The 24,713-nt window shown below is 57.4% G+C and overlaps 1 protein-coding gene across 2 annotated transcripts in view; it reads left to right on the top strand.

The window, feature by feature from the left end:
- Positions 1 to 24,713, top strand: part of STARD8 (StAR related lipid transfer domain containing 8) — a 42,591-nt gene that overhangs the window by 5,084 nt on the left and 12,794 nt on the right. The window contains exon 1 of one of the 2 annotated variants that reach the window (XM_048319025.1): positions 18,963 to 19,306. The exons of the other annotated variant lie outside the window; for it this stretch is intronic. Within the exon in view, the coding sequence (XP_048174982.1) occupies positions 19,234 to 19,306 (73 nt within the window). The 5' untranslated portion in view covers positions 18,963 to 19,233. Of the gene's footprint in view, positions 1 to 18,962; positions 19,307 to 24,713 lie in introns of those variants that run through there. 2 annotated transcript variants of the gene reach the window in all.

Genomic DNA, 24,713 nt, shown 5'->3' with positions numbered 1-24,713 from the left:
GCTGCTAAAGGATAGGGACAGACTTGGTGGCTCCTGCCAGCACAGCCACACAGTGGTGACATTGCAGCGTTTCAGGGTGGGCTGCTGCGGCTGGATGTGGTGAACTAAAAGGGCAAAGCAGCACAAGGGACTCGTCTGAACTTTTGCCCCTGCATGAAATAATAAGGTTGTATTTACCCAGCATCTGGATTACTGAAAATAACCTGCTAAATTTAGCTGCTGTTGATGTGTTGTCACAGCTGAGCTGTTCTTCTCTCCTCGCACAAAAATCTCCTGCACTGACTTGGTGGATTTGTGGCTTGAGCATGAGGACCCCGTTCCTCACCTGACCTGAGCCCATGCGTGTGGCTCCCTGGGTTTTGGGGAGAAACAGAGGCTGGGATCTGGTTTTGTCATTGTCTGAATACGTTGGAAGGGAGAGGGGCCAGGGGCTGGTAGGGGCTGTACTGGGATCTGTGGGTGTGCAGGGACCAGTGCTGCTGCCCTCGGCACCGGGGCCCTGCTCTGGCATCAGAGCCAGGGAGATCAGAGGGGACCCATGGAGTTAGTGGGATGCCAGATGTGGCAGCAGGGACCCATTCTGGGCACTTCTGGAACTTGTTGAGGAACTGCTGCTCTTACATGGTGGAAAAGGCAGTCATGGGGTTGGGTGTGGGTCGGAGAGGTGGGAAGCAGAAAAGCTGAACCGAATGTGATTATTTGTGCTTTTGGTGGGACATGTGATGAGGGGATTCTGTGCTGCTCCTTCCTCTTCCTCTTCCCTGCCCTCGCGGGTTCAAGCTTGGCTGGTGAATCACCAGTTCTCATCCTTGTGCCCCTCTGCCTGTAAAATTTGTGTAGCTCTGACCCCCTGATGACTGCTGCCATGACAGAGCCCCCTCCCCCAGCTCAGCTCCTTCCTTCTGGGCTTTAATTCCAGGGCTGGAAGTCTTCCCATTTCCTGTAGCTAACAAAATACAGATTCCCCCCTCTGGACAGCAGGATCTGCTCCCAGGTTGGGGGATTTTCTTTGAAGGCCAGAAAGGAAGAGCCTGGGTTAGAGAGAAGGTTTTTCTGTGTTGGTGAGCTGCAGAGCACGTGGGAAGTGCAGGGAATGAGCTGGGAAAAGGCCCCTTTAGCCACCTCGTCCCCTGAGTGTCGCCAAGTTTTTCCCATGGCAGCAAGGAGCAATTGAGACTGACTGGAAAGTAACTGCAGGCAGGAAAGTACATTTCTATCTGCATCCTCGGGTGGTTTGCATGAGACTGAAAGGATCAAGAGAGAAGTTCCGAGTGTGGTCATTTCCCTGAAATAATGATGAGAAAATACACTTAAAACTGGCAGAAAGGTTTGGCTGGGCAATGTTTTTTCTTTGGTCAGAACTCTGACATGCAAATTGCCTTAACATGCACAGGAAGGTAATGTTTTCTGTGCCTGAAATAGCCCTTCTGTTCTTCTGGGCAGAAGCTGGTGCAAAGGGAGCAGGCATGGGGCTGTGGGAGCCTCCTGGGGCTGTGTGATGCTCACAGGAGTTTGTTTTCAAAGCCTGAGAGGTCAGATGGGGAAAAAGCAGTGTGAGGTGTTGGCAGGCCAGTCTGATCACGTTAATTCCTTCTCCTCTTAATGAAGAGCCCCTGCGTCGTGCCCGGCGCGTCCGCAGGGCTTTGAACACCCGCCCGCCCCCGGGAGCGGAGGCGGGTGCGAGCGCGCCCAGGCGCGGGGTAGCACCGGAGCGGGGGTGACTCAGTTTTGGGAGGATGCAGGTGGAACACGTGGCTCAGCATCACCTTCACCTGGGCCCCTGGTGATGCCCGACCCCGGGGGAAGGGGCTGAGCGGGGTCCCAGGCAGCGCGTCCCGGGGATGCTGCGGGACCCGGCGGGGGGAGCGGAGCCGCCGGGAAGGAGCGTGCCCCAGGGCGAGCGGCTTCCTCGGTCGGAGGCGCGGCCGGGGAGGATCCGCGGGGGATGCGGGCAACGGGCGGAAGGGGAGCGGGAGCGGCCCCGGTCCCGTGCCGGCATCCCGGCGTGGGAGGAGCCGCCGCTCTCGCCCGTCCCGCCGGAGCGCAGCGATGGGTCGCCGGGCCGGGGTCGCGGCTCCGCGCCGGGGCCCCGGGCGCTCCCTGGGGCTGAGGCTCCGCCGCGCCGCGGTCGCGGCTCCGTGCGGGGCGGGACGGCGCGGGCGGGCAGGTGAGTGCGGGGCCCGGGGCTGCGGGGGCGAGCCCGGTGCGGGGGCGAGCCCGGTGCGGGGGCTGCGAGCAGCCCGGTGCGGGGCAGCGCCGAGAGCGGGGACGTCGCGTTTGCTGCACAGCGAGGCGAGGGACAGAGGGCTGGCGCAGGGTGGGCTCCGTGCGTGTCAGTGCGGTGGATGCAAAGGGCAGAGCGCGGGCAAGGGAACGCGGCTGAGGGGCTCAGGCTCTGCATTCCTTCCAAATCGGAGCGATTTTGGTGGTGTTCTTGGCCGTGCCCGGCTGTCTGTCCTGTCTGAGTGATCCCGATCCCAAAGCCAAAGGGGGGACTGTCCTGAGCCGACTGGTAAAGCAGATCACCCGCCCGAGGGACCATCAGATGAAAAGAACTTCCACTTTTCATCCAAAAAAGAGCATTATTTTGTATTTGATAGTGTTTTAATGATGCTTGTATCAGTCATCTTGTCAAGGCTGTGAAAATGCTTAAGGAGCTTTTGTTCGTTTGGAGCTCCAGTGCTAAATCTGGTTTGATGTGGCTTGTAAAGATGCCTGTGATAACAGGGTGTGGGTAATGATCTTGAAAGCCATTTATTTTGGGTTGTGTGAAGGAGGAACTGCTGCTGCCTGGTTTCTCCGTCGGCTGTGATGCTTAGCGAACAATTCTGCCTCATACCTGTCCCAAGACCCATGTTGGAGACTCATTCCTTCTGCTGATAAATGATCCCTTCAGGAATGGCCCAAAACATGCTGGGTGGACAGGGGTTATTCCTCAGGGATGAGAAGATAAGCTTAGTTTGTTGTAGGTGAGAGGGAAGTGGAGTTCTCTGAAGATCTCCTGCTGCCGGACCCCATGCCAGTGACGTTGCCCGGCTCAGTGCTGGCACATGGAGCAAGTTGTAGCCAGGGGCTGTTGGCCCCACGGATCAGGGGACAGAGTCCCTGCAGGAGACAGGAGGTTGTTTTGGGATCATCCACATGAGAGCAGGGAGCATACAGATCCTCTCCGGGGACTCCTGGAGGGTCTGTGGTTGCTCCCAGGAGCCAGCCCTGTCAGGAAGATTTTCAAGACATTGCTCAGCATCCTGTGTCTTTTCACACGTGCTGGTAACCCCATGCTTCCAAGGATGGACCAGAATGGAAACCCACGTTCTTAGAGTTGCAAAGTGCTGCCCTTATCTTTGGGACCACAGACTGCTTGGTTTGCCATGTGCCCCATGAGCAGCCCTGCAGCACCGAGTCCCTCGTGGCCCCAGTCACAGGCCTGAAGCCACTGCCTCTGCCTGCTGCAGCCAGGTCCACGTCTGGGCTGGGGACTGGGGTCCTCACCCTCCCCTTGGTGGGACTGGCTGGAGGCAGGACCAGCAGTAATAATTCCCCCACCCCCGATGGGCGAGAGGAGGCTCTGACTCGAGTGGGTGAGGCAGGAACAGTTGGATAATGGAGCTGGTTGCTCATCACTTGCCAGCGTTTTGCCTTCCAGGAGCTGGGGGCTTTCTGCTCTGCTGTAGCAGTGGCCACATAATCAGGATTCCTCGGGTAAATTCCTGCTGTTTCTCCTAGATCTGTGGCTGCTGTTTTAATTGCCTGGAGCTCTGAGCCAGACACAGGACCCTTGTTGCACAAACCCAGCTCTCATGAATGATGCTGTTGTGTGTGTGTCTCTGAGCTTCTCTTTTCCTCCCTCTCGCCCTCCTCCTTTGGAAGCCAGGGAATTCGGTGCTGGTGAGATCCCGCCTGCTGTATTCGTGCAGCTGGCAACACGGCTCCAGCTGCCATTTTGGGTGTGCCAGGCGACCTCTTCCCCCTGATTCTCCTCTCATGAAGGATATTGAAGCCATCCTCGTCCTCTTGGCTGGAGCTGGTTTGCTCACTTCTCTCTGGTGTGAGGCTCAGTGCTGAGGCCAGCACTGAAACATCCGTGTGATCCTGGAAGCTCCAGGTGGATGGGGCAGAGGTGGTTTCTGGGCTCTCTGTGCTGCAGATTCACCATTTTCAGGGGTGTTGGGGATGACCTGTGGGCCTGGGGCTCCTTGTGGGATTTGCTGTGTACCCAGTGATTGGAAGGGCTGCAGTGGGGCAGTGGCAGCACCTGGGTGCTGCTTTTAGGGCTGGGGATTGGAAAAAGCCAACAAGTGTTCTGCACTAGGGTGGCTGGACAGGGAGATAAATGGGGCATCCCAAGGTGGGCAAGGGTGCTAGTACGGGCTGGGCCAGCTCTGCCGGGGGGTGACACCCTTCGTGTGAAAATAACACAAGTTTCTCCTGTTCTCCATCCCCAGCAGTGGATGAATAGGAGCCAGGGATAATGCATTAGCGGAGCAGGAGGCCTTTGGCAGCTGGGTGTGACACACGTGCCCCAGACCCCATCGCCCATGGGTGCCTTTCTGGGCTCTGTTTGTATTTATACACCTGAAAGAAAACGGTAACCTTTTTCTCCCCGGTTTATTTTGGTTGTTGGAAAAGAGCAGCGGTGGAATGGCCATGGCGCGGTGGTGCAGGATGTGTCCGCCGGGGCTGCGTGGGTCCCCTTCTGCGGAGCGTTCTCAGCTGGAGCAAAGGTGCTTTTCCCGTGGACTCGGAGTAGTTTTTTGTCCCCCTTTTACGCCGTTTCCTGGCTGTGACTCTTCCGGGAGGGTTCATCTGTCGGGGTGTTGCTGCCGGGGGCGGCAGAGGGCGCCGTGTCCCCCGGGGCCGGGGGGGTCACGCGTGGGGAGCCCCGGCCCCGCGTGGGAGCGGCCGCGCCGCGCTGCCCCCGCCGCCGCCTCCTTCCAGCTCAGCGTCTCCGCTACATTTCCTGCTCTCTGCCTCCACACCCTCCCTGTTCCTGCTTCACGCAAGGAACGAGCGGAAAAATGCCTGAAATCTCTGAGCCCGGCGCTTTTCCAGTGGCCGTCACCGTGCTGGGAGCACCCGGGTGAAACAACCATCCCGGCTGTGCCCTGGGCTGCTGGCCGGGGGCTCGGACAGCACGCCAAGGCTCTGCACCCATCGTGTTTCCAGAGGCTTTGCTCGCCCTCTGTCCCTTTTTTGTCCCCTCCCCACGAGCCGGGGAGCTGCACTCTGGGGGCGTTGGGACTTGTCGGGGTCAAGGCTCGGCTGGGTCCTGACACCCGGCTCCCCCTGACCCCTCCTCTGCCCGCGGGTGCTCGCAGCCCTTCACTCCTCGCTTAAATGACCTTGCAGTGATCCCCCCAGATCAACAGCTGCTCCCTTCGCTGGGGCTGACCCCGGGGGGCCGCCGGCTGCCTGCTGTCACCCCCCTGCCACCCCCTGCCCACCCCTGGGCTCCAGCTGGTGAGGGGCTCTCACGCACAGAGCTGCGGGAGGACTTTGTAGCCAACAAGGGCTGCATTGAGCAGCCTATGCTGGAGTCCCTTCCCTCCGTGGTGAGGGCCAGGGCAGGGGGGACTGCGGAGGGGCAGAGGCAGGAGGGAAGTTGGTGGGAGGAGAGTCAGGAGCTTGGGAAGGAAGGAAGGAGATGTGCCTCTCAGACTATGAAAACAATGGGAAAAAAATCCTGTTTTTTAACTTGGTTCTCCCATGTTGGGAGCTTGGGCATCCCTCCAAGCAGTGATTTCCAGAGGAAAGCTGGTTTCTGGCATCCCTGCAATGTACCTGGTCTCTCTCCTGCTTTTCTGGTCTTCCCACCCCAGATTGCTGCCTGCCTCCATCTCACCCTCTGCCTCCTCTGCCTCTCCCTCCATGCTTGGGCTGGTGCTTCCTGACCTCCAGCCCTTTCGCCTATCATTGCTCACAAAAAAAATCCTCCTTCAAGTCCATTTTAAACACTGTTTTTCCCTCTTAGCCCTCTATTCTGAACACCGTTCCCCCTCTTCTCCCTCATCTTCTTGCAAATCACCTCTGGCTGTGCCCCTCTGGTGTGACAGGAGTCTGTGGTCCAGAGCCAGGTTGTGAGGTGTGTATGCCATGAAGAAGGTCCTCCTCACGCTGTGCTGTTGGAATACTAAGTACAGAGCAGTGCAAGGGGATTTCTGGGGACATGAGTCCCTGAGAGCAGGCCTACTGCTCCTCTCAATGCCTTGCTGTGGCTTCCACCCCAGCTGTCCATCTGCTGGGTCTGACAGACAGGGAGAGCTGGAGACAGCCAGGTGTCTGTCCAGAAATTGTCCTGGGGTGCCTCTTTGTGGGGGGAACAGCCTGAGGGATCCCCGTGGGTGCTCAGCCCTGCAGGGAGGTGGCAGTTGTTGGTGTCCCCATCCTGCAGTCGCTGCCCCAGCCCACGGGCCAGGCCAGGCCCTGCAGTTGCTGCTGCCGGTCTGGGAGTGGAGGGAGGGGGGTGACTGAGCTGGAGGGGCACCGGGGCCTGGGGCAGTGCAGGATGTGAATGGAGTTGGGGGTTCTGCTGAGTTTGACATGTGGCACAGAATCACAGAATGGTTTGGATGGGAAGGGACTTTAAAGTTCATCTCACTCCAACCTCTGCCATGAAGGGACACCTTCCCCTATCCCAGGTTGCTCCAAGCCCCATCCAACCTGGCCTTGGACGCTTCCAGGGAGGGGGTAGCCACAGCTTCACCGGGCACCCTGTGCCAGAGCATCACCACCCTCACAGGGAAGAATTTCACCCCAGTATCCCACCTAACCCTTCTCTTTTCAAGTGAGAAGCAATTCCCCCTTGTCCTGTCCCTCCATCCCTTGTCCCAAGTCCCTCTACAGCTCTCCTGGAGCCCCTTTAGGCACTGGAAGGGGCTCTGAGGTCTCCCTGGAGCCTTCTCCTCTCCAGGTGAACACCCCCAGCTCTCCCAGCCCGTCTCCATGGCAGAGGTATTCCAGCCCTCGGAGCATCTCCATATCCCTCCTCTGTCGCGGCAGCCGCTTCCCCGGCAGCGGCCGATGCGGTACCGGGGAGCCCCCGCACCTCCAGCGCAGGCCCGGGGACTGCGGCGCGGGGCGGTCCCGGGGCGGAGGGCGGATCGTGGATCCCGGGGCGGGCGGTGCCGGGGATAGGAAGGAGGATCCTGGGGCTGGGGGCGGATCCCGGGCGGCCCCCGCCGCAGAGCCCCGCACCTGCCGCGGCCGCGCTCACACCGACAACAGCCGGAGCGTCGGCTGGCACTGCCCGAGCCCGCCCGCTGCCCGCGGCGGCCCGGGCACCCGGGGTCCCCCTCTGCAACCTCCGTCCTCCTCCAGACCCCTCTCCTCCCCCTCCCTCGACAGGTCCCCCGAGAGCGCGGCTGGACGGGGCATAGCCTGAAGGTAAATCGGGAGCCTGCGGTTAGGTGCGGGGAGTGAGGGGACAGGAGGAGGTGGGTTCCGGGAGAGAGCATCCAGCTATCTGCTAAACCTCGTGGCTTTGCTCCTTGGCTCAGGCTGGGCTGCGCCGTGCTCTGAATGCTGCACATGCATGGCAGAACCCCTTCCTGAAATCACTTACAGCTCTGTGTGTAATGGAGTAAATAGACAGGAGGTGATGGAGAGATACAGTGGCCTCAAGTTTTGTCGGGGGGGGGGGGGGGGGGGCGTTAATTGGATATTAGGAACAATTTCTTTCCTGAAAGGACTGTCCTGCCCTGGCACAGGGTGCCCAAGGTAGTGCTGGAGTCACTGTCCCTGGAGGGATTTAACAGCTGTGTAGATGTGGCACTTGGGGATGTGGGTTAGTGGTGGCCTTGGCAATGCTGGGGGAACAGTTGGGCTCGGTGGTCTCAGCGGGCTTTTCTAACCTCAATGATTCTGTGATTCACCTGTGGCTCCAGAGAACGTTGCTCAGCCCCGCTGGCTCCAGCAGCACCAGAATGCCACCAGGTGGGATGTGTGTGCTCTGGTACCGGTGTCCGTGTCAGGACGGACACGGTGCCTGTGTGAGGTGGCTGTTGCTGCAGCCGGGGAGGAGGAGAAGCTTGGAGCTGGTACACAGCTCCTGACAGCCTCGTGCAGTAACTGGATCCCCCTCTGTCATTCCCAGGCTGAGTCATGGCAGTGTGTGGGGCGAGAATCCGCTGCTGCCATTGGAGTGGCCGGGTTCAGGTTTGGCACGTTCAGCTCCTGGCTTGGCCCCACTGACCTGCGTGCTGCCAGCAGGATTCAGGAGGGCTGTGATGAGATGTCGGCTTTGGGCCACCTGGGCTTTCCCAGGGCACCTCCTCACCTCCTCTTACCTGGGATTAGTGACAGCTAACCTGGTGGCGGGGAAAACACAGATTTGCCATCTGATTCAGAGTCAGTGAGTTCTTGGAGAAACCACACTGTTGTCAGGAGACTCCAGATCAGGCCCTCTCACTGCAGTGGGGGAGGCTGGGCTCTGTGTCCTGCCTTTCAGTGCCATAGACGCGTTTCCAGTGGATTGGCTCCTTTGGAGCCCTTTGTTGTTGGTAGGGACGGATGGGTTTGCTGTGCATGTATCATTTGTCACATTGTGAACCAGCACTGCTCTGGAGAAGGGTGCTGGCAAGGTGAGAGGCTCCTTCCTCAGGGGCTGTTTGATCGTGCCGAGCTCAAACACCAGCTCTTTGTGCGTTTAAATTGCGGTTTGTGTTCTGAAATGCTCCGTGTGCTGAGGGCAGCAGAGCCTCTTCTACTTAAAGACCTTTGTACAGTCCCTGGGTGTTGGAGTACATATCGTGAGTTTTTGGCAGAAATCCACACTCTTTTCCACTTGCATACGTGAGCTCTTATCAATGGCTGTGCCTTTTTCTGTTTGTATTCTCACCAGAGCCCAGCTTGGGAGGTGGCTGTGCAGCCGCCCCTTGCCACTCTCGGCACGTGTGTGCCACCAGGAGCAGGGGGCACGGATCAGCTCGGATCCCATCAGACCCCTCGATTCTTGCATGGGAAAAATCAGCTCCCACCCTTAATCCTGAAAGCTTGTCAGTATTTTCCGTGTGTGGCAAAATATGAAGTCCCAGCACAGAGCAGGTATCAAAGCTGCTTCTGAGGAGCAGGTCACGCTCATGCCATGTGCTCGCACTTCCTCCAAGAAATCCTTTTCTGATAAAAGACTGACTGCATAAATCCAGCCGTGCTTCCGTTGAGCATTCCTTGTCTGCATCGCCTCCAATGCCCAAACCCCAGTGTGTGTTCACAGGACAGGCTGCCAGAGCTTCAGTTTCGTAAGAGAACAAAATGTGGTTGTGCCCAAGGGCACGTCAGTACTTCCCTTCAGTTTTGTACTAATTTCAAAAAGATTTGAAGGTTCTCAAAGTCAATTGAAGTGAGTGGAGGAACGAAAGGTCGCCCTTTCCCTGAGGGCATGCTGACGTTGCTGTGTGACTTTGGGCAGAAGGACCAAGCTGGGAAGTTGGCTGGCACTGAGGGGAGCGGGTGGTGCCGAGGGTAAATCACTGCCAGTGGAGGGAAGAACCAAGTCTCCTTCCTTCAAGTGATCACCCCATGAAAAGCCTGAGACAGTTTGCCTGTTGCAGGGGTTTGGGATTCGCCTTTGCCCTCGGTGTGGCTTTGGAAGGGCTTTTGCATTTGGTGTCCATGGGAGTTTAATCCCCAAATTCAGCCAGCACGCTGGCAGCAGGGCTGTGGGGAAGGAATGCTTTGGAGAGGTCGCTTTGGCCCTGATGCATGGGGAGCTGGCGGGTCCTGTGTGTGGTGGGACTCCTGCCCTGTGCCAGGGCTCATCTCCCTGGCCCAGCAGAGCATCCCCTAACATGGGGGTCTCCTTCCCTCCCCCCAGCCCCATAGCAGAGGTGTTGCTCCATCCCTCCGCCCATTGGGTTTGGTGACAAGGATTGCCAGAGCCCAGGGATGAAAGCTGAGCTGGTTTTGTGCATGTAAAAAGCTTTAGAAGTGGTGTGAGGGCTGTAAAAGCTGGGATGCTGTTGCTCCTGCCAGTCTTCCCATCCCACGCCGTGCCCATGCTGGTCCTGCTGCAGCAGCAAGGGTACTCCAAGGCAAGAGGAGCCACGGGGAGTAACAGCTCCCCAAACTATGTCCCGGGTGAACTGAGCATGGGAATGTCTCCTTGGAAGTTGGGGTTTCTTGTTTCTCAACTCCCCTTCTTGCACATGCTGTTCCAGGCCTGCTGGGATGTGTGACAGAGGTGTTTGGTGGGATTTAGCACTGGAGGAAAGCTGTTCTGGCAAGTGGCCGGAGCCTCCAGGGGCTGGTGGCCAGGGCAGAGGAGCGCCTGTGAACCTTTGAGCAGAGCTCCGGAGGGGACCGGCAGCGGCGGCACATTCCAGCGAGGCCGGGGGTCTCCGCACGGTTAATGATTGAGCTGCAGCGGCCCTTTGGTTCCTGCTGTTTGGAGAGGCACCTCGGGAACACGTGAACCTTTCCAGGCTGCGGGGCTGGGCGTGGGGATTTAAAGAGACCGGGTCTGTCCCTACATTTCCAGTAAGAGGATAGTTTCCTGGTGCCAGAAGGTGATGGCTTCTGGATCTTCATTGTCTGTTTGCTTTCTGATTCATTGGGCGCCTTACCTGCATGTTCTGCATGGGGATCGTTGTCAGTGTGGAGCTGTGCTGGCCTCACTCTGCCCCATTCCATGCTCATCACCCTCTGCCCGATGCTCCCCCCGAGGTGCTGACCCTGATCCCATGGGATGTGGCTCCAAGTGGGTCCCCATGTGTCCCCCGTTTCTGGATGCTGTGACACCCATGGGTGGCCGCGTCCCCAGGCTGCTGCTGTTCCCTGCGGCTGCTGGGTTAATCATTGCCAGGTCCCCGTGCCCCGTGGGCGCTGGCCCGGCTGTTTGCAGAGCCCTTATCAGCACAGGGCACTTGTCACCGCGTGCCAGTTACAGGCAGAGTAAACGGTGCTGGGAATAACTTTAACAGTTATGGGGACCTTCCCCAGGGGCTCAGCCAGTCCTCATCCCATTGCACCAGAGGCACATGGAATTTCAGCAGAGGTGCAGTGTGGTCCTGTGAGAACATCTGGATTTTCATGGGTGCTGCAGCCAACGCTTGGTCCCATTGCTTAAGTGGGAACAGGAGTTGGTGGATTCTCCCAGGGCATCCTAGTGCTGAACCCGAGGGGTCCTGTGTCCCCCAGCCTGGGTGAGCTGGGGGATTTCCTGCCCTGCAGGTGGAGAGGACAAGAAAGCTGGCATTTAAAGGAAAAAGGAAGAAAAAAGGAAAAGGAGTGAAGAGGACGAGGCTTTGCTGCCAGTGCTGAAGGCTGGGCTGGGCAGGGGGCCAGGCTGGGGGCGGGGGTGGTTCTGAGGCTGCAGGTGGGGGTTTGCTCTGTGGGGTTTCAGAGGGTTGGCTGGCAGACGGTTCTCTCTGCTGCTCCTGCTGAAACTGGAACTGACCCTGGGCAGGGGCGGGCAGAGGTGTCACAAGGCTGTGGGACGGTGCCCACAGCGGTGACGCAGAGTCCACTTGACCTCGTTTCATCAGTGTCTTTAGGCAAGAGCAGGACATCTGGGCAGCCAGGGCTGGTGTTGCAGCTCTATTTTTCCAGGAGGAGGGTTGCCCCATGGCCTCTGGACACCTTCCTGAGCAAATCCCAGGATGGCTGTTGCATGGCAAGAGCCACTGGCATGAACCCCCTGGGCACAGACATGCTGGGGGTCCTGCACGGACTGTGGCTGTGTGATTTCTCCAGCTGTGGTGCTGCTTTCTTGGGAGCAGCAAGGACGTAGGAAGCAGTGGTTCTCCTCCAGCTAAAAGTAATGGGCATACACAAAGTGAAAAATGAGGGACAAGGCAGAAATTGCCTCTCTTCTCCCGGCAGGTGATCTCCTGCTGAACCCTGAGCCCTGGCTGCTGCTCTGGACGGACATTTGCTTCCCAGCCAAGTGGCAGCTGACCCCACGCTTCCCTTTCCCACGCCTGGCCTCACACCTCCACACAGTTCTTCCAACGCTGCTGCTGCGCCGAGAAATTCCAAACCACGGCAGGCACCGGAGGCGTTTTGCAGCAGCAGCTGAATTGGATCAAACCACGGCGTGCCTCTGAGGCTGAAGGCCCCAAGTACCCCGTTATTAAGGGGACGTTTAGGGAGGTGCTGGGGGCTGGTGACACAGGGAGTGCTTTGGCTGTGCCCTTGGCCTTGCTCCTGCCTCAGTGTCCTCCTCTGTAGAGGGAGAATGGAATCACCCTCTCTGTGGCTGAGACCTGTGAGTGCATGGGAACACTGCCAGATCTTGGCACTGAGCTTATTTATTTATTGTCCTGTCCCATGGCAGAGGGACCGGGGAGAGTGAGTTCTCTCCTCTCCACACTGGACTGTTGGCTTTGGCCTGTCCTTGACTGACTGTTTGAGGCTGCTGCTTCTCCACGTCCTGGATTTCCTGTATTTCTTCTCTTTTTGCTTTCTTGTGCCTGGTATCAGGACGTTGGTGTGAAGGCAGCGTTTGTGCTTCCTAAGCCTCCGTGTGTGTCCCTGCTGGGCTGGAGCAGCTGCAGTGCTGGGCTGGCACAGGAGCTGCTGGGGCTGGGGGGGAGTGCAGGGGGCTGCATCGCCGGGGTGCCCCATCCCTGCCCTCCGCAGGAAGCTGGGGAGCTGCAGTTCCATCTGCCAGAGATCCCAGCACACCCTGAGGGACTCTCGGAGAGGGGGCAACTGGCACACCCCACTCAGGGCCCTTGAAGGAAGGGTCTGGGTGGGGAGGGGGGCACAGGTGCAGCCCCCTGGGCCCCCTGGCTGCAATGCAGGACCTCCAGCAATGCCAACAGCTGTGCAAGTTCCTGCTCTGCCCAATGGCTCTGGGAATGGAGCCAGCGCCTTTGTGAAATCAAGAGTGGGTCCCCAGCTATGAGCCCCTTTAGAGGGTCCTGTGCTTTCCTTGTCAGACAGAAATTTTATGTTTGGATTCTGGATTTTTGGCATTTTTTTCAGGATCTGGCGATGCCACAGGTGGCCTCTGGCAAGAGGCTCCTCTCGCGTCACCAATCCAGAGTCCAGACACGTTGAGATTCCCTGAGGCCAGAGGCACATGGGGGCTGCATTTGCAGCAGGGACTGAAGGGGTTAAAGCTGCTTTGCAATGTGATTTAAAGAAAAAAAAGCCATTTCCTTCATGTCCAGAGACAGTTTATTTTCTGGGCATTCTTCGGGACGCAGGGAGGTGCCTTTTCTTTAAGGCATTTCCTGTAAGCAAGGTTATATTTGGCCTGAGGAGGGTGGGGAGAGGAGGTGGGTGCTGGGGAGGGTCCACGGCCGAGCCGGGTGACCTCAGCTTTTGTCTCTCTGTCCCGAATTGTGGTGGTGGCAGGGCCGGGAGGCGCGGGCCGGGCCGGCTGTCACAGCAGGGCGAGGAGCAGGGTCCTGCGGCATCCCACGTGTGCCCCATCAGCGCTGCTGCCTCTTGTGGTGAGGCTGAGCTGGCATCTACGGGGTGTTCGGGGTGCTTTCAGGCCACCCCTTCCTTTCTCTTTAGGATGATGAAGATAAGAGCTGCTGGACCCCATATCCTGTGCTTGGTGTAGCTGTCTTCCCTCCCCCAGGATGGCTTTGATTTCCATTGAAAAGACAAACAAGCCAGCGTGGTAATGCACCAGATCATCAACATTCACTGTGCCCCTGGGGTCGCTAGTGCAGATTTAACTCTTTCCCTGAGGATATTTGATCAGACCTTGATCCTGGGGCAGGGGCTGCAGCCAGACCCCGACGCCACAGGCTGGGCTTCCCCACGCAGTGCCGGGGCTCGAGCTGTTCCCCGATGTTCCCTGTGCCAAATTTCTTCTCCCCCATTTTGTTTTCTTTTTATTACCGTGATTTCCTAAGATCGGAAGAGGCGAGTTATGAAACTGGAGTTATCCAAACACGTCTTGTTTGAAGATAGCGTTTCATCCAGCAGATGCAGCTTCCTGCCCTGTAAATGGTTCCCATTGTTTTGCCTTGGCTCCTGGCCCCGGCAGTGCTGGGGTGTCGCTCCGCTCCGGCAGCTGGAGGAGCGGTGGTCCCAGACATGGAATGGCTGGACTGGGAGCACTGGTGCTCTGTAGGCAGCCTCTGAAAGCACCTGGGGGGCTTCCTGGGGCTGCCTCAGATCAAAGGCAGCGAGCTGGCAGGGTGCTGGCTCGGCTGGCTGCAAACATCACCTGCAAACTGTGCTGGGTCAGGCACAGAGGTAGTGCTGGTCTGACGGACGGTGTCTGCATGGCAGGAAGCAGGGAAGAGGGGGTAAATAAAATGAGGTGGTGCTGGTTGATGTGGTGAGGACAGTTCCCAGCACAAAAGAAGCAGCACACATTTTTAATTTAAAATTTTTGGGTTTTTTTAGTGTTTAAATGCAAAGAGAGGGTTCAGAGGTGACCCTCAGGTGCTGCTGAGGCACTGTGAATAACTTTTTTCCTGTGAGGGTGGTGAGGCCCTGGCACAAGTTGCCCAGAGAAGCTGTGGCTGCCCCATCCCTGGAATTGTTCAAGGCCAGATTGGATGAGGCTTGGAGTAACCCAGTCTGGTGGGAGGTGTCCCTGCATATGGCACGGGGTGGAACTGGATGAGCTGAAAGGTCCCTTCCAACCTAAACCATCCTGTAGTTCCAAGATTTCTCTGATTCTGTGATCCCTGTGGTGGTGGCAGGAATATGGTGTGGGATTGAAGAAGTGTTAACAGTCAGAGTTTGTTGGTGAGCTGCAGCTTCGTGCCTCATGTTCCCCTGCTCCTGCCTGGCCTTGGTGAGTGTCTGGCGGCTGCGGCTCCAGCTGGCTCTGGATGGCTGCAGGATCCTGGGCACAGGGAGGGAGGTGCAGCAGGAGCAGGCTGGGACCTGGCGAGATTTGGGTGGATCACTCTTCCCCACCAGCAGAGCCTGCTTTGAGAGGAGCTGGGTGTGTCCAAATCTCTTCCTCCAACTGAGGAAGCCGTGGCGGGGGTCACACTGTCCCTGGAGCTTGGGCACGGCCGTCCCTCTGCAGCCGCACTGTGAGGGTGCCTTTCTTCTCCTGCTCTCCATGGCCTTCCCACCTGCTTGAGCAGCAGGGATTGTTTTGTAGTAAATTTTTTGTTTCTGTGAGCACTGTTAGAGGCCGGGGAGCTGCAGCTGTTGGCTCATTAATGAGGTTCTGCAGAACTGTGGCCGGAAGTGGTGCCAGGCCCTTGGCTGAGCTCGATGGTTTGACGCTTTTCCTTCCTGCCCTCCTTGGCAAAGCAAACTCGCTTTGCTGTGCCGTGGCCACCCCCACCTCAGCCCCTGCTCCCTTCCTGCTTTGGGTGTCGATTTTTGCTTTGAGGGTTGGGCTGGGGTCCCTCAGGCAGGGTCCTGAGGAAGAAGCCTGAGTCTCGTGTCTCAGTTTCTTTGGCCACAGTGGTTGGAGAAGGCAGAGATAGCAAGGTCAGGAGTCTCAATGATTGCTGTTTGATAAGGTTCACTGATATTTTATTGGTGGTCTCCAAGGACAGAAGGAAACTTTGTGAGTTAAGAATGTAAGTTTGGAGTTAAGGGTGTGCCTTGGCAGGGCCACGTCCCCCCTGAGTGCTCAGTGCTGGCTCGGGATGGAACCCAAATCCTCGGAGATCCCAGTTTCTCCTTACTGCCAGCGCCCACAGAGATCTTGGCTGTCCTTGAGCTGCTCTCTGGCTGTGCTGGCAGAGCCAGTCACCTGGCCAGCTGCTTCACCTGGGATTTACCTGCTCTCAGGTGGTTCGTGCTGCTCCTTGAGCAGGGACTGAGCCGTGAAGGGCTCCTGGCAGCATGGAGGATGTTGTGTAAGACTGGGTTCCATGGATTATTGAGCACTTGTGTTTCTTGGCCAGGCTCCTCAGCCCATTGTGGCATGGAGTGATGCACTGGTGGCTTTGTCAGTGCTTTCCCTGTTTTTCCAGCACTGCTCCCCTTCAGCTCATCTCCAGCTCTGCCGAGGTCCTGGGTGGGGATGGGCACAGGGGTGTTTTGCAGTGGAAGTGGGAGAAGATGCCGTATCCCACCTCTCTTTCTGGGAATGCTCTGGAGACCAGAGAGAGCAAAGATCAGCTCCTGCAGCCCCGCTTGGTGCTCTCAGCCTGAAGGGGCCTTGTGGCGCTCCACAGTCCCTGGGCAGGTGGGAATGAAACACTCGGTGAGCAGCCGGCTGGAAGAGCAGCGAGTCCTTGTGTGTGGCGGTCACGGGTCAGTGTCACCTGTCACGTGCCAGTCAGGGCAGTGGAGCATGGCCAGCCGTGTGTGCATGGCTGTGGCTCAGTGAGGCGGTGTTGGGCGAGCAGCCGTGTGTCCAGGCACTGGGACTGGGGCTTTTGGGAAAATCAAGGTCGGGCTGTCTTGGATGGGGCTGGGGTGGCCGTGGGGGCTGGGGGCACATGCTGCTCATCCCCAGCGATGCTGAGGTTGCTGAGGTGCGCTGGGGCTTTGGGTCCCTTCTGAAAACTCGCATGTGAGTCAAAAATTAGTGGTCATAAAAATAGATGGGCGAAGTTGTAGAAGGGTGTGAGCTGATTGATTGACCACAAACACGTCAGCCAGCAGCACTGAGGGAGAGCTTTGCTGAGGCAAAGGCTTCCTCAGAAACACCAGTGGGGCAACTGCTGCACACTGCTGGGAGTGGAAAGGAGTGTTTACTTGGGAAAAGATGAGCATTTTAGAGTGTTCTTCTGAACTGACTGGCTGAGGGATGGCTGGGGATGGCTGACTGCTGGGGATGGCTCCCCTTCTGTGCACAGCTACTGTGGTGGGGGTTTGGCTGGGAGGTTCCTCCCTGTGTGATCGCAGTGGGTATTGCAGAATGACTCTCTTTAGGGCAAAGTGTTCTTGGTATCGCCCCTGGGAAGCACTGAGCACCAGCTGGAGCCTTTGCCAGCCCTGGCATCAGCCCACCATCAGGAGGGGATCTGCCACCCATGAGCAGCCCCATCCTCACCATGTCTGGCTGTGAGCACCAGCGAGGCTGTTGTGCAGCTGGGGCCAGATGAGAAAACCCCAAGCAGGTCTTGCTGTGACAAATCCTTTCCTTACAGAGGGGCTTTCTCATGGAAGGGAAGCTGGAACAAACATGCCCGTTCCTGCCAAAGGCGCTGCTCTGCCAGTAACTGGCCTCTGTTTCCTACTGCAAGCGGTTGGTGTGTGGAGCTGGGGCTTCCTGCTGCCTGCTGACCCCTGGGCTTCTCCTTGGCCTGACCCCGGGAGCTGTTCCTCTGCTCCTGACCCTGCTGTTGGCAGCCACCGCTCCGGCTCCGGTGTGTTCGGCGTCATAACTTCCCGTGAGCCGGAATAGCTGTGCCAGGGTTGTGAGCTCCTGTGCCTGTAAATCCCTTGGAAGGCCGGGAAGTGCTTGCTTAATTAACCAGACTGAGGAAGAGTTGTTTGAACCATCTCTGGGAAGTGTTTCACCTGTCTTACAGCAAAGGTCTTGGATTTGGGACTGTCTTTTGGCCACGGAGCAGCCCAGATCCCTTCATGCATTCTTGGATCCTTCCCGATCCATGGCTGTCAGCTGTGTCCCTCAAGGCTGTGCTTGCCTTGGCTCCTCAGAAATGCTGTTTTTTACGTAAAGGGCCCCATTTTGGTCTCTGCCCGGGTGCAGGGTGGGTTTGGCTGTGGGAAAGGACACAGGCAGACCTGGCTGTGCTGGATTCTCCAGTGGGAGGCAGACAGATGGGACCATGTAAGCTGGCTGCCATTCCCATGATTGGTCTTCCATTGGGATTCAGCATCTTGACTGTCAGGCCAGAGCAAGAGCATCTAATATTGCTTGAGGCCAGATTTGCATCCTGTTTTATAATATTCCCTGACATTCCCCACATTCCTGGCAAGGAGACTCCTGTATTTTTTTAAAATATTCCTTTGTCTCTGAAAAACTGTGACGTCCTTTAAGACTTCTTCAAAATGTCGATATCCTGCTGTCCTGGCATCTCCTGTTAGCTCCGTAAAGCACGGGCAGCCTTGAGTTTCAACTCCAGCCCCAACAATGTCTCCTTCCAGTTGGGAGAAAGGACAAAAAAGAACGAGGTGGACCATGTGCTCCTGTTTGACTCAGTGACCTCCCTAAGCCTGATGTCCCTTCTGTGTTTCCCCCCGTCTGCAGGTTTCACTGCCCCCCATGTTTTTGGGGTGATAGTGGGCCTGAACTTCCATTGCTGCCACAGCCTTGTCAGGACAGCGAGGTCTGACGGGCTCGGGTCCCCCCTGGGGCCTGGGTCTGCAGGGTCTGACCTGCGAGGTGTGAGCTGAGGGCGGGCAGGATGTTTTCCAATGTCGTATCCCTGGATAGGGATGAGATACTGGGAATCAGAAGCAAGGTGAGACAATGCTCAGCTGCAGGGATCTCACAGCTCATTCTGGGAATGATTTGTGCCAAAGCACCGGCTTGGGAAGGGCAGGCACAGGGAATATGGTTTTCACTGTGGACACTAATCCTGTGTCAACCACAGCTTCTTGCTTAGACTGTGCTGACCCCTCTGCTTTGGGCTGAGATGTGAGCCGAGTCCTGCTGCTTGGGGAAGAAGCATTCCCAGGGCAGGTGGAGCACACTGGGCTCAGCACAAACCAGAAATTTGTAGGGAATTGGGTGATTTAGTCTGGATATCTCAGATTGCAGGCACTCCTCCTGTTCTTGTCCCTGAACCATCTCTTTGAGCTTTTATTCGTTTTTGGTATCTTGAGGGACTGGGAAATTTATGATGGCTCAGCCTTGGCTGTCAGTTTTCCCATCCCTTGCACACTGGCAACAGCTCCTGCTGTTTGCCAACAGCGGCCCGAGAGGAGCCTCAGCTGGGGCTCACAGCCAGTGGTTTGAGTGGTTGGCGTCTGATGATGAGAGGGGGTTTTGGGGTGTCCATCCCTCTCCTCCCTCCCGGTGTACTGCCGGACAGTGTCAAACTCCCCACCGGCCCCGCTCCCTGGAGCCGACACGGTGCCGCCCTGCGGGACACTTGGCTGTCAGCCCTCATTTCTGCGGTGGAATGGGAAGCCGCAGCTCTCCTGGCTGGGCCGGGGTCCCGCGCTGGGCAGGACAGCCCCGGCTGCCCGTGCTGTAGCGGGGCTGGGAGCGGTACCGGATGGAGCCCTCCCCGCTGCTCCCACCCCCGCCGCGGCGCTCAGCCCTGCGGGGCCGGGATGTCCTGTTTGCCCGGGACACGTCGGCTCGGCTCGGCTCGGCACAGCCCTGCGGGGGGAAATTGCAGCTCTGCCATGGAGTGCCTGTGGGAAGGTCTCTTGCCGCCAGTGGACAGTGCCGGGTGGCCGAGGACGGCATGAAGGAGGCTGGAGGTCATGCTGATACTTTTTTCTGCATTTAATCCACGGTTTCCAATGAACAAAGCCGGGATTAACAGCTCCTGCCATGGTGAGTCTGCTCGTGTCCCAGCTTTGTGTTTGGATTGGGATGCTCCAGTCAGCAAACGCTCTCGGGGGAGGTGGGAAAAGCTGTAAAATTACCTTTTTTCTTGTTAGAAATTTCTTGTAAGCAGCGTTTCCTGTGCAGCAGGGCTTTTACACGGGGGCGAGTGCAGGGTTCAGAGGTGTCGCTTGAGTTCTTGTTAAGTTGTTGGGGGGTTTTTTAATCTTTTCTTGAAAACCAGAATTTCCTTCACCTTTTTTCCCCTGGAGTGCTCTGCAGCTACTGCCCTGCGGGAGCGTGTGCCCGGAGCGGGGCGGCAGCGGGGTGTGCAGGGAGCCCTGTGCCCCGGCGGGACACGGCGCTGGCACCCGGGGATGCGGCTGAGCGGGGCAGGGATGAGAGGGGCGATGGCAGTGGCAGAGCACGGGCTGGCCTCAGTCACTGCGCCTGGGGCTTCTCCTTCCCCGCTCTGCTCCCCGCTGAAGAGACCTGCAGCCCTGGCAATATTTGGGTTTATTTCTGCCAGAGCCAGCCAGGCCGGTGGGAGCGCGGGGAGCGCCGCGTGCCAGCTCCTTCTGATCTCCGATTGTTTCCTGAACCCGAGCCAAAATCCCGCTCCTGCCAGGCAGTGAGGGCGGCAGCCGGCATGGCCACGGGTGCGATGGTGCTGGTGCCAGCCGTGCTCTGGGATGTGGCAGCACCTGCTGACAGCAATTCACTGATATAAGGGCAGTTTTCAGAAGGAGGAGAGGAGGAAAGAGAAGGGAGTGGGATTTGGAGCTGTGGGGTGGGGGTGGAAATGCCCCTGGAGCTGCGGTGAGCGATGCCCGAGTGGGGCCGGTGGGTGTGGGGTGCTGCAGAAGGGGGTCCCGATGGGAGAGACCTGTGAGCTGGTGACAGCCCTGCCGCGGTGCACACATACCTGCGTCCCCCTGAGAAATGTCCCTTGGCTGCGTTTTGAAACTCGGAGTCTGGGTTATGCCTCCATCTGTGGCTGTGCCCGGAGGGGTCCCTGCACGAACGGGGGTTCTGTGCCTGCACCTCCCACGGGCTGAGGGGGGGCCTTGTGCTCGGCTGCACATCCAGGACTCCTTGGGGTTAAACTCCTGAATTTGGCAGATCTTTCTGATGTGGGATGGGATTTCGGGAGTTTAGCAAGGAGCATATGCAGGCACCTGTACTTCCCCTGGGTGGCAGGGACCGATCAATAAACCAAAGCTGAGGCTGGTGGGGAAGGAGGCAGGATTTTGTGCAGAGCTGGGAAATCCTTGATTTGGGGTTCTTTTTGTATTGCAGCCTTTAAGAAGGGAAGAAGAGAGCCCTAAAGTAACCCTTTGTGCCTCTGCTGCGAGTTCAGTGCCTGTTCCCTCCTGTGAGGGCTTGTGCCCATGCCAGGGCTGTGGCAGTGGCCACCGGCTGGGTGTGACAGCCATGGTTTGGGCTCCCTCTCCGTGGGGGCGTGTAGGGCTCCCACCAAAGCTGCTGGAGCCTGAGCATTCTTCAGCCAGGAATGGGGTGGGTTTGTGATTCTGTACAACATGGAAAAAGCTGCAGCAAGACCACAAGGGAATTCTGCTCCAGGGGTTCCTCTGGTAACACACGTGTTTATGCTAAATAAATGCAAAAAAGTAGGAGGGAATTCCCTCGTGTATTAAGGGACTGTTTTTTAGAGCCTGGATTTAGCAGTGGGAGCTGGGGGTCGTTCCTCGGCGTGGGAAGCAGGAGAGCAGCTGCAGCAGGTCACATCCATGGGAAATGCAAATTCTCCAACGGGTGATTGGAGCTGAGAGCTCCCTGCAGAGCCAGAGCTGCTGCTGGTTCTGTTTTTTTAGCAGAGCTGTTGGTGTTTCCCTTTGACTTGGCCTTCCTTGGCCTTTAGTAGTGGCTGGTGTTGGGTCTCGTGCAGCCTGGGGCGAGAGTGCTGTGCCGCGAGCAGCACCAGCGTGCAGTACTCCGGACGCTGACCTCAGTCCATGCTGGCTTTAATGCTCTTCCAGGTGGTGAAAACTGGACTTTTGCTGTTGTCCGTGTAAAGAAATGTGAAATGTGATCACTCTTCATGGGGAGGTGCAGCCTGGCTGGCACCTGTGGTGGATGATGGATGCTGTGCCTGGTGCTGCTGAAGCTCTGGCACCGCTGCCTGCCCTTGGAGCGACGGCGTCCACTTGTCCAAACAAAGTGCGTGTGAGATCCATGGGATGGTCAGCAGGAAAACAGTGCAATTTTTAGAAAGGGTGGACTGCAGGATGGGCAAGATGGATTAACTTTCTTCAGTATCCGAGTAGCCGTTTTCATCTTGCTCCTTGTGGATGTCTCATGCCTGGAAGTGTCCAAGGCCAGGTTGGACAGGGCTTGGAGCAACCTGGGCTAGTGGAAGGTGTCTGGCAGAGGGCCAGAATGAGATGATCTCTAAGGTCCCTTCCAACCCAAACTATTCTGGGATTCTCTTCTGGATTTCTCTTTCTGGGTTCAGCAAACACCAAAGAGAAGGCAGGAACTTCACCCCAAACCTAGATCTGACAGAGGTAGCTATGCTGGCACTGACAGATCTTCTTGGGGTGGTGCACAGGGTGGGCTGGAGCCAGAGACTCTCTCTGCTCTGAGCTTGCTTTACCGTTGCCTTTTCAGAGATGGAACCCCAGGTTCCTGCTGGACTTCCGCTCAGGCATGGGGATCTGCTGCTGTGTGCTCCTGGCACAGTGGGACGGTCCTGCCCTCTCTGTTGCTCCTCCAGGGTCAGAGCAGCTGCAGAAATGCAGGTGGGGGAGTCAAGGATGGATCAGGGTCCTCACCTTCCTGGCCCTTTGTTTCTGTTCCTCTCTCTTTCCATCCCTTGTTCCCCCCAGACATCTGCTCTGCAGCTGCAGCCCGAGCAGTGGGATGTGTAACCCCTGAGCTGCTGCAGTGCTCCTGCTCCCATGTGCTCTGGAGCTGCTGGGAGGAGGTGTCCTATAGGCCAAAGGGGCTCCAGGACTCTGAGGGGCTGCCTGGGGGAGCAGGAACCTGTAATAAATATGCTGTAGGACACTCCTGTAGCCATCACAGTAGTGCCAGGGGATGCTGACTTGGGCTCTGCCACCTCACTGTGTCCTGCTGCCAATGTCCATCGGACAGCATGTCCCAGACCCTCTGGATCCTTCCCTCCTGGTGCATCCCATGCCCCTGAGCGTGGCTGTCCCCTGTTCAACCCTGCCCTGTGGGGTCTGTGAAGATGTGTTGGTGTGAAGAAAGGACTTGGGTTAGTGGTGGCCTTGGCAGTGCTGGACTCGATCTGAGATGGCTTTCCCAGCTTAAACCATTCCATGATTCCAATGAGGATCCTAAGCCTCATTTGTTTGTGGCTAACCTGTCTGCTTCAGTGCTTCCTTCTCATCTTTATTAAAGACAGCACTGGCTGCAAACCTGAATTTAAGTTGTTCTGAGGGATGCTTGTAGAAGCAGAGGTGTTCCCTGTGCAGATTGGGCCCAGCTCCTCTCCCAGGTGCCAGCCTGCGAGGGCAGGAGCTGCTTTTGGCTGGGCAGCATCACCTGGGTTTCCTGGTGGCCGCGTTCCTGCATTGTGCAGCACAAAGCTCTGCACACTGTGCGTGCAGAGGGCTGGCTGAGCTTTTAGAACAGAATAAACCAGACCTGAGGCTGCTGTTGGGCTCGTTTGAGGGGAGGAAACAAGAGCTGCCACATCCAGCTGATAAGGGCGGTCACACACAGCCCTGGAGCCCAGCTGAGGGATGAGTGGGGCAGAGATAAGGCGGGGGAGTGCTCTGGGGGGCTATGACAGTGCTGTTGGGGGTCTCTGTGCCCACCCGGCATGGATTATGATCCAGATCTGATCCAGACATCCAACAGTTACAGTCTCCCTGCCCCGTGGGGGCCAGAGGGGTTCCTGTCTGGGAGAACAGACATCACCCAGCAATTCCCATGCAACCTCCAGGATCATATTTACCCCTGGATGTCCCTTGTATTGTGCACCACACAGCAGCTGTCTGGGACAGGAGTGGGGTGGCAGAGGTGCCATCCCCCTGCCAGGTGCCATCCCCAGGGAGCGATGCCCTCAGACATTTCAGGGCTGGAGGTGAAGGAGGCATTTGAGCAATTCCTGGTAGGTGACATAGCAAGGAGCAGTTCCCAAAGCTTATGAGACCTGTTTACTGTGTGAAGGTTAATTATGGAAACACGCCATGTCTGGGACAACATCCAACAGCATTCCTCATTCCTGTCCGTGTGCCCTGTCCATGTCTGTGCTGGCAGCTCCAGAACCTCTGCACTTTGCTGAGTGGAGCTGGGAGCTGGAAGCAGGAGGTGCCCGTGGCTGGGAGATGCCCCTGGCTGTGTGGGGCTCCACGTGCCTCCTGCCCCAAGAGCCCAGCTGGGTGGGCAGTGAGTCCCAGCTGTGCCCAGTGCCAGGAGGGCAGCGTGGAGGCTTCCTCCAAAGCCCACTGGGAGGGTCTGGGATTGGCCCTTGGCTGCTGTGGGAGTGATGTCCCGTTCAGGGAGGCAGCTCTGATTTCTTCAGGCAGAGTCAATCCCTCTGTCCCTGGCCATGCCGGGGCCGGTACCTTCGGCATCAGTAGGATACACTTTTCCCATGGCACACCTGCCTCAGCTCCTGTTCTCAAGCAGTGAAGGCACATCCCCCTGGCTCAGGAGAGGTGTTGGGACTTTCTGTCGTTCCTGTAAAAAGCCAGCAAGGAAGTTCTGCTTACAGCCAGGAAGGAAAGTCCCTGTTGTAGGCAGTTTTATTTTCAGGCAGGATGGAAAGAAATCACACCAAAATGAAAGAAAAAAAAGCAATTTTCTCCCCCTGGTGCTGGGGTTGAAGCTTCCCCTGCAGTGCCAGGCAGCTGCTTCCAGCTTTCCATGAGGTAACGTGCAAGCAATTTTGTGGCGGGGTTTTCTCCTCGCACACTAATTGGCTGTGTGGGATGTTTTATGGGGATTTGGAACCTTGCTGTGGGAAGCTGGGAGCCTGGCCTGGGACTTCTCCTTCTTAGTTTTGATTGTTGAAGTGAAAGTGCAGAGCTGGGGTTCTGGGAAGTGACTTTCCTGCCTGGAATTCTGCTGGCCTCTGGTGTTCCAGGTTGCTAATTTTAGAGCTTTTATGGAATGTCCCAGGCTTTTCCTTGTCCATGCCTGTTCCAGGCGAGGGTGGGGTGGATGGAGCCCCAAAATCACTGGAGAGAGAGCTGTCAGGCTCCAGACACCCCACAGCCACGAGCCATTCCTGCTGGAGCTGCCAGTGGGCTGCACCAGGGAGATGCCACAGCGCAGTGACTGCAGGAAGGGGATTGGGGAATTTTGTCCTTTTTTTTCCACTTCAGTGTTAGTTTTCATCCTTTTTTTCTGGCACAATGGGAACCTCTTCTCTTCCTTCGTTTTTGATTTCCACCCCGTGCTGGGGGCGTTGGGGGGTCAG

This window comes from Corvus hawaiiensis, chromosome 14, assembly GCF_020740725.1.
Source record: "Corvus hawaiiensis isolate bCorHaw1 chromosome 14, bCorHaw1.pri.cur, whole genome shotgun sequence".
In the NCBI taxonomy this organism is placed as follows: Eukaryota; Metazoa; Chordata; class Aves; order Passeriformes; family Corvidae; genus Corvus; species Corvus hawaiiensis.
This window is presented reverse-complemented; position numbering and strand designations above follow the sequence as displayed.